Source organism: Psammomys obesus, unplaced genomic scaffold, assembly GCF_907164565.1.
Source record: "Psammomys obesus unplaced genomic scaffold, mPsaObe1.curated_primary_1811, whole genome shotgun sequence".
NCBI lineage: Eukaryota > Metazoa > Chordata > Mammalia > Rodentia > Muridae > Psammomys > Psammomys obesus.
Genome location: NW_026596101.1, coordinates 6021226 through 6030742, shown reverse-complemented (window position 1 = coordinate 6030742; position 9517 = coordinate 6021226). Strand labels below are relative to the sequence as shown.

At 43.2% G+C, this 9517-nt stretch overlaps 1 protein-coding gene across 6 annotated transcripts in view; it reads left to right on the top strand.

The window, feature by feature from the left end:
- The first annotated feature begins 5496 nt into the window (after positions 1-5496).
- Itpr1 (inositol 1,4,5-trisphosphate receptor type 1) overlaps positions 5497-9517 on the top strand; it is a 206640-nt gene continuing 202619 nt past the window's right edge. For all 6 annotated transcript variants that reach the window (XM_055628416.1, XM_055628418.1, XM_055628420.1 and 3 more), the window contains exon 1: positions 5497-5608. In XM_055628416.1, coding sequence (XP_055484391.1) covers positions 5516-5608 — 93 coding nt within the window. In that variant the 5' untranslated portion in view covers positions 5497-5515. The remainder of the gene's footprint in view (positions 5609-9517) is intronic.

Genomic DNA, 9517 nt, shown 5'->3' with positions numbered 1-9517 from the left:
CATTCTGTCTTCTGTGCTTCCTTCTAGAGCCACAGCTCTTACAACTTACTGTTGTCCCCTGTGTGTCAGCCTTTGATTTCATTCCGTGTGTGCTGGATGTTAATGATGGTATTGGTGATGATGATTGTGTGTGTGGTGTGTTACATGCTCTGAGTGTGTGGGTTCTCCTGGTTCTGCTTTTGTTCACCTAGCCAAGCTGGGGTTATAAGCATGCCTATTTTAAGCTGTGTTGGCTTTAAATGCAGGTGCTGGAGCTTCTAACTGAGGCCTTCATTCCCGCATGGCAAGTGGTCTTACCCACTGTACATCACTCCAAGCCCTCTCCGTCCTGTTCTTCAAAGGTCATAAGCATCATTTTCCTCTCAGCTCAGGGCCTTTGCATTTTTTTATGTTGTCTTCGAGGAATGCTTTTCCCCAGAGTGTCTGCTCCTGTACTAATTAATATTCTCACTGTTGTGACAAAGTACCCCACAGGAACAATTTCGGAAAGGAAGGATTTATTCTGACTCATGTTTGAGGCACTGTCCGCCATAAGGGGAAGGTGAGGTGATGGGTAAGCATGTTGCATCAACAGTCAGGAATCAGAGAGAGATTACAATTTCCATCTGTTGCTCTTTTTTTTTTTCAGTTTTATCCAGTCCAGGATCCCCACACATAGAACTCTGTCCTAGACACACCCAAGGCTTTGTCTCCTAGGTAATTCCACCAACTTAGCATTTGACGTTGACCATCACACTCCCTTTCTGCCCTTCATGTCAGCCTTCGGGTGCCCTATGTTCTGGAGTCACTTTCCTAGTTGGGTGACTTTTGGGAAGCTCTGCTTCTCCATGCCTCCTGATTGTGTCCAAAGGCGGATCTTGCCTCTGACTCTTGCCCACTGGTACCATTCACACAGCAAAGGGTAACAGAAAAGCTATTGAATTGCTAATCATTACATTTGAATTGCTTCATTTAATTTTCAAGCACTTTGAACTTGCCGTAATTCAACTTGTTCCTTTGACTAGTTTGTCTGTCACTGATAAGAGTTTTAAGATACTTCGAAGTCTAGTTCTATTTTCAGGGCCCAGTACCTGCTCATAGCAAGTACTTCACTAAATAGTAATTAATTTTGTGAGTAGACTTCTAGAAGCAGAGAGCTGGAAGTGTCCTCAGCTGTTTTTTTCTGGAGCCCAGGATCATAACACATTTGGATTACTGATCCAGTGCCTTCTTTGAGCAGCTGCTCTATCCCTAGTCCCCTGCCCTTAGGAACCTAGCCATGAGGGTCGTGTGATGTGAAGACCAAGAGCTCCCCCCTTTATTCTTTGATGTAGTCTTTGATGAGTCCACGTATTTCTTTCCTTCTATTCAGTTCCACTTGGTATGTTTGTGACTTCTTGCCTTTCTCTTATGTAAGTATCCCAAGCCCTCATAGTGAACACATCACACAGCTCATCCTTTCTCTTCCGACTGAGCTCTAGGGTGCATTTAAGCCACAGGAGATGCCTGAACCCTATTCTCTCTGGTGTCTAGCTCACCCAGGCCTAAAACATTTAACCAATTCCTCAATTCAGGTAAATTCTCCTCTCTTAATCCATTGTGGCATTTGAGAAAGCTTCAGAATATTCCTATGATATATTTTTTGAAAGCTTATTTTAGTTTATTCCTCAACAACCTAAAATAACAGCAGTCATATAAGTTTTTCTTTGGGGCATATTTTTGGAGTGAAACCAAACTATAATGTGTGGATGTGTGTGTGTGTGTGTGTTTATGTCTACACACACACATACATACATACAAACATGCTCACCTCCCCCCTTGTGGGTTATATGTATATATTCTGCTCCCGAGTGGCCTGTTCTGAGTGGTTCTATACTTAGCACAGTGTTGGGACCCAGCAGAACTCTGATTTTTGCTCTGATCCGCCATCCAAATATCAAAGGGCACCATGAAGCCATGGAATTGCAAAATTCCAGAAGGGTACTGTAACATTATATTTGAATGCTTAATTTAATTTTCACTTTGGATCCGTTGCTAGGCAACCAGGAAGACAGGGCAAAATCAGCAAGGCTAATTTGGTTCCCTTACTAGTGTGTTAGCGTCTCTTGTATTTACATTGACGGTTGTAAATACACTTCCGCCGATGCAATGCTACATTTCGTCCCGCAACGTAGTTGTTGAGTCAGGCTCTCCATCTTCCGGTGCTTAAATGTCTGCTCTAGACCCTAGGTGAAGTTACCTGAGTTTTGAGCCTGTGTGCTAGGCCCTGCTGGTTTGCGGAGTGACTTGGCTGTAGCATACACAGGTATAAGGCGATACTTCCCATTGCATCATGGATTCAGCCTGTTCCTCACATCTACCTAAGTCAAGTTGTTTGTTATTGTGGCCTTGTTTTTGGTTAGGTATAGCTCCACGCTATTGGCATATGAGATATATTAGAGGTTTAAAAAAATTAGGCCGGTTTATTTTCTATATCTTACTGTTGATGAAAATTGAAATTGTTAGCCACATTGGTCCTAAAGTAAGTCAGATGCTAAAAATTAGTGCTGCTAAGTAGTTTCAGTGGAGCGTAGACACACACACACACACACACACACACACGTCTTTTAAAAAGGGATAAAGTTGGGATGTGGTTGTTCGGGAGCATCTGAGAGGAGTTGGAGGCAGGAGTGAATATGACCAAACATGTATGAAGTTATTTACATGTATGAAGTTCTCAGCGGAGAGATAAAAATATTATCTCTCGGAGGATAAAAATTTTTTTTTTTCCTTAAGTGATAGGTTAGCTGGGTTTGGTGGGAAAGGTATACAATCTCATTTACTCAGGAGGCTGAGGTAGGAGGATCCACTTTTAGGATGTAGCTGGGTGGTAGAGTGCTTCTGATACACGTGCCAGGAAAGGGGCCATGGGTGGGAGATTTTATTTATGGAAGTCATCTTGGCTCAGCCTAGATGGCACCTGGATCCTGTGAAGAAGATATGACGTTTGATCCTGACCAGTTGTGTGACTATTCAGGTGGTGGGTGGAGAGTTTTCATACATCATGCTGCTAGGAAAACACACTCTCTCTGTGATGTCATTACTTTCCACTGATTCTGTAAATAACCATGACTTAATCCCTTTTATAATTGGCATAGAGAGCAACAGCCTTATCTTAAACTGGTTTCCTGCCATGTCTTTTGCTTTCTAAAGACCTGTTCAGTGCCTTTCGTATGTAATGAAAATTAGTTTCAGCAGACAAGTAAGATTCTTGGTAAAGATGAATCTCTATATTCCCATGTTTACCTTGCAATGAACTGTCTGTGACTATATAGAAATACTGAATTGATAAGCTTGTCAAATGGAGAAAGTTCCTTTTGCTTCTACAATTGCATTTTTTTTTTCCTGATGATGTGGATTATTCGCAAGTATAGTATGGAGAGAGAACTCATTGAATCTCACTAGGAGAAAGAGGCCTCTGAGTAGAGGAAGGTTTTGGTGTTTATAAATTGGACATAGCTGTGTGCTGCATGGCCCCAGAAACTGACCAGATTAGAGTGACTAGGTAAAAAAGAAATGACAGACACACAGACGCATAGAGCCACTGGGATTGGATGGTCTGGGCTCTAAGGAACGTTGCAGTACCCAGAGTGCTCAGCATGTTTCTTATGTACAGGTGAACTGGGAAGGGGTTATTACATATGAGATAAATGAGGAGGCAGGGCTTGTGAACCAAGGAGGTAGGGTTAGCTAGTATCAGCAGGAGCAGGGGTTGAAGGGTGGAGCCACAGTGGACATTTTTTTATACACATTGTCAGTGCTCTCACTCAGATCAGATAAAGGCTTTTTCATTCCTCCGAGCCTTGCCTGAGGCATTGTGCCTTGACATGCCTGTGCCCATGTCAGCAATACACATTCACTGAGGACTTAACCTGATCTCTGCAGGCAATATGTGAATTTTTCTTACGTTGAGGTAATTATTTGAATAAGATAATATGTAGAATTCATTGGAAAAGGTCTTCTAAGAGAATCTGTTTTAACAGATAAGAATAAACTGATTTGTCTATTTAAGAGTGCTGTTTTTCAGATTGGGGATTTGCTCCAGGTTTATTAATTTTGGTCTCTCTATCATACTATTTCAATACCCAGTATGTCAAAGTGAGTTTTGGCTTAACCCTCTCAAAATAAATATATATTTTAAAGCTTATGTATACATGTGTTACTGAGCTTATATATATATATATTAAGCAGGACTATAGAGATTAGTGAGAAAGATGAAGATGAAACAGTAATTATTGTCTGGTTAATCACAGTGGTCACATAGTTCTCTTATACCTCAGTGCAGTTTGTGGTCTTGTTTTAGTTTCTTTTCTAGTTGCTATCAGGAGATACCTGACAGGAACAATTTAAGAGGGGAGAGAATTTCTTTTGTCTTTTGATCTCAAAGAGATCATCAGTCTGGGAGGGCATGGCTGCTGGGCTGAGATGGCTGTGGCTTGGCAGTGAAGCTCATAGGAAGCAGAGTGTTTGGTTAAAAGTAGGCGAGTCTGTAGCCCTAAAAGGCCTGTCTCTAGTGGTCTGTGTCCACCATGTAGGCCCCTTGTCCAAAGGTTCCTTGACCTCCCAAGATCTGGCCGTCTGCTAGGACCAAATGTTCAACATGAATTTGTTGAGGACATTTCATACTCAGATCATTATTGCTGCATTAGGGTGAGGCTCATCATCAGAACACAGTGTGTTGAGGGATTTTCTTTATGATTTTTGCCTGCTGGGTAACTTTGATCTGACTGGATCATTATTTTCACTTTGGAGTGGATGACACGAAGAGTAAAAGAAGGGTTACCTCTGCCTTTGTTTGTTTGTTTGCTCGGTTGCTCTGTTGCTATACTCATTGCATCTAACTCTTTGTAGAAATCTTGGAGCCACTTGTCAATGCTGTGTATGAAAGGTCACAAAAACCCAGGATTAATAATTGGAAGCAATTAAGATGCACTCATTGCAAGGGGTCAAAAGCACATTATTGGTTTCAATTTGAATATTGTTTTTAAAATGTCTGTATCCTAGAGGGTCATCGCTCACACAACACTTGAAAGACCTTTGCTTTAGGAGGTACTGTCAAATAGGCTATGCACAGGCTACTAGTTTTGCACTTTAAAACTATCGGTAAGACCAAAGATTCCTGTATGCATTGTTGAATGCAGTAGGGACTCTTTGACCTTAGCGTTATCTACTATGAATGCCTGGTGGTGACTGTGGAGAAAGATTAGGAGCTCTGGATTTTGACACTAATTCCAGCTCTGTCATTAGCTGCCTTGGTGACAACGCACAATTGATTACCTTCCTGCAAACCTCAGTTTCTTTATCTGTAGCTTCACACGATGATGGTAAAACTTTAAGAAGTCTGTGAAAGGGCTTTGTACCAACACTTACGCGTAGCATGGTAGAAAACCTTAATAAGCCTGGAAAGCCTTTTTTCATAGGCTGCATGTATATGCATTCCCAGTAATGGCTTTTGCCTTTTCTTTCCCTTCTAGACTGCCTCTTTAAGCTGTGTCCTATGAATCGATACTCTGCACAGAAACAGTTCTGGAAAGCTGCTAAGCCCGGGGCCAACAGCACAACAGATGCGGTGCTGCTCAACAAACTGCATGTATGTATGGAGATGGGACTAACTCTCCAGAGTGTCACCTGGATGGTGGCTGATGGTGGCCGGGAAGGGGTTGGTGAGATGAACCTCTGGTGATATGAAATCTCCTGGCTTTTCAAACTCGTTGTTGTCGTAATCATCATCATCATCATCATCATCATCATCATCATCATCATCATCATCATCATCATCACTGTAGAAGTGTTTTAACTGTGTATATCATTGCAGCATGTGTGTGCATGCTGTGCCCAGAAGAGGACTTTGGATCCCTTGAAACTAGAGTTGCATATGGTGGTGTGCTGGCAATACAACCCAGGTCCTCAACAACAGCAGCCAGTGCTCTTAACTGCAGAGCCATCTCTCCAGTCTCTCCAGTCTCCTCCTGGCTTTCTTAAAAACTTCTGAGGAGAGATGGACTACAGCCATCTTGAGATGTTTTGCTGGGAGATGGCACTTCCCCCTTTCCTGACTTCTCAGGGGTAGCTTGAGACAAAATAGTGGCTAGAATTGAAGCTTGGCTGTACCACTCACTCACTGTGATCTTGGTCAAATTATACAGGTCCTTCTGTGGACACATAAAATGGAATCAATGGTCATGTTCACCTTTAAAGAAGGTTGTGAGAATCACACTAAAGGGCCAGACAAAGTGGTGCATGGCTGTAATCCCAGCACTTGGGGAGGCAGAGGCAGGCAGATCTCTGTGAGTTTAAGATCAGCCTGGTCTACAAATTGAGTCCAGGGCAGCCAAGGCTACACAGAGGAAAACCCTGTCTTGAAGGACCTCCCCCCCTCCCCGCAGAATCCTACTAAAGGAAACATAGAGGTCTTATGAACACCACTAGACAAGCAGTTAGTAACTGTTGTCCATTCTTTAATAAATTGGCGTGTAAGAGAAGTACTCACAGCACTGCTAATGCGCTGTGTGACCACATCAAGTGTCTGAGCCTGTCTGAGATGATCATCCTATAAAATCATGAAGTAATTCTTCTGGTGACCAATACCTGGAGGCTAAGCTATATAGGAGCTCTGTGAGATATGTAGAAGAGCAATCTTGCCCTAGATCCAGTATAACAAATTGAATTATTGAATATTCGGTTCCTCACACTTTTTGTCCACATCACTTGTGTGTCTTCTTAGAGTATAAGTTGCATGAGGACAGGTGCTTGTACCGCTTTTGATTCTTGCCGAGTCCCTCATGTCTATAGCCAGGCGTTATGTATCCTGGGGACTCCGGAAGTAGGCAGGAGAAGCACATAGACAAGATGTTTCTTGGTGCCGAGTCATAACTTGGGAATGGTTCCTTGGCCCTGGAGGTGCTCAGAAAGTCTCCAGGCTCAGCCGGCCCTGTTTTGGCTCAGGTCTGGCAATATCGTAACCATCTGTGTTTGATGAGGTTGAAGTCAGGAGAGGGGTCTCCTTCCTTCATATGCTGCTCCGCTGAGGACTCTGTGTTCCAGGCATGATCCGCTGCTCAGGGTCCTAACCTCCACCAGCACCTCCTGAGCCCAGTGTAAAACACACAGAGTCACTCTCACTGCACCAGACTTTTCCTTGTTACGTGTATCGTTGTCTGTGCCTGGGCTCTGAACTTCTTTCTGGGGCTACTGTAGAGCCCTCATAGGGTAGTAGGATTTATTCACTTTATTTTATTGAGCAGCCCACGCTCATCCCAGTCACATGATCGTCACACCCTCAGATCATCCTTCGCCAGGGTATTCTTCAGCTAAGCCCTTTGCATTCTTCCTCTCACATCTCAGCAGTGTGTTCTCTACACACTCCTCATGGAGATGTGGCCTGTTTTCCTCCACTTCAACTTCCTGCTTATGTCTTTCTCAGTGCTGGTCATAGTCTGCAATTATGTTTAATAAATTTCTTAATTATTTGTCACTCATTAAAATGGCAGCCGTACCAAGTCAGGGGCATCGTCTCTCTTGTTTATGCCTGTTACCAGCTTCTGGGGGTGACTGGAGGAGAGGAGCCACGAGAAACCCTGGCTGACTGAGCACTGTACTAGATACTACAGGTAGAATTGGGTCAGCGCTTCCTAGAAAATGAAGAATGAAGAGGTAATGCTGCGTTATAATTAATAAAGAGGCAATACAGAGCAAACTACCCTTTTACTCTGTAACGGTGTGTGGCACAATGATCAGGGAAAGCTTCCTGGAGGAAGATGGAAGTAATTTGTAAGCCTCAGTGTGAGGCATCTGGACATTACAGAGCAGGAGAAAGAATAAAAGCAAAGACTCGGAGGGTAGAGGTTGTGTTAAAGACTGAAAGAATTATGCCATTGTTAATAGTAATCATGACATTGGGCTTAGTGTCCGCAGGCCCATTGCTACCTCTTCATAGAAAATACTGTAAAAATTTACAAATGTTCAATGGGTTCCGAGATAACAGTTTTCAAAAATAAATGATGAAGGAGAAGTAAAGGGAAAGTGATAAGTTGTAAAAGAAATGACACATGTAAGTTAATGAGTAGTGACAGCTGCTCTGTGAGACAAGGGAACCAGGGTTTGCAGGTCTTGAGTGACACAGGTAGGTAAGTGCTTGTGACATAGGAAGCATAGGTAGCAGTTATGGGACTTTTCAAGGTGATTGTCAGCTCTCAGTAATGCTATAAAGAACATAGAGCACACTCCTGGGCTTCCTTCAACAGTACCTACACATCTGGAGAAGAACATTGCTGACAGTACTAATGAAGCACACACAATTATGCCTTTTACCGAGGTATAAAGTGCAATGGGGTCCCGGGTTCTGAAAGTTACCTTTTAATCTAGGTGAATGTCCTAGCAGCCATAAGACTGTATAGAATGAAATGACAGCCTGCGGCACAGGACCAAGCCAGGCCTTTCATGGGGACCAGGCTTCCTGATTCCTGTCCACCGAATGTCACTAGCTCCACTCCTCTTCTTCCAATCATTGTTCCAGTCAGAAGTGCCACCTCCCACCCCCACGCCTGTGATGAGAACATGGGCTTCTCATCGACGGGTGGGGAAGGTCCTTCTGTTCTTCTTGCTCACAGGAGGGCACTGTTGGGTGCAGATGCCTAGGGCATTATCTTTGTGGAAGCCCTAGGTGTCTTTACTTGTCTTGCTTTTGCATCTCTGCTATGAAGATGACTCTGGTTCAATGAGATCTTAGCAGTACATCTTGAACTCTTTCTTCTCCTGTGCTTTTTTTAGTGCAGTGGTTCAGATTCATAGTCCTTTTGACCAACAGGAAGCTAACAAGAATAAAGAGGGCATGGGGAGCAGTGCTACTCAGGGGGTTCCTGAATGTGCAGCTCTGCCAGGGAAGGCCGTGCTACCTCCCGGCAGTGCTGTGTGGGAAGGTGGGCTCAGAGATGAACATGGCTTCTGATTGACAAGTGAAGATAGGAATCCATGCTCATGTGTGTAACCCTCTAATTTTTTTTTTTTTTAACTCTCCTGGTAGCTAATTCAGTTAAAGCTTACAGCATATGCTCAACAGCATCTCAGGATGTCTGGGCTACAGCCAGATGTGAGTGTTGTTTGCAACCTGTGAGCTATATACTTTTTCATCAGCACTTCTGTTTGATGCTCTATCCTGTAGCTGGATGAACAAAATAGGCCCTTTTTGGCTTTATGGTATTTTTTTTTAAATCTATTATTAAAGGTGATTAAGAGTTTTCAACTTTGGGTGTGTTTGTGAGAGAGAAAGAGAGAGAGGGGAGACTAAGAGACAAGAGACAGAGAAAGTGTGGGGGCTGTATTATATTCCTTATGCTATTTTTGTTGTTTGTTTGTTTGTTTGTTTGTTTGTTTTTTAACCATGTAGGGGAAACCAGTTCTTTGCCCTGATGTGACATGGCTGGCATGGCTTTGCTATCTTGAGTAGTGGTCTGCCCTTGTCTTTGTAGGGGTCATACTTTCTTGCTTAGTTGGAGTTTTT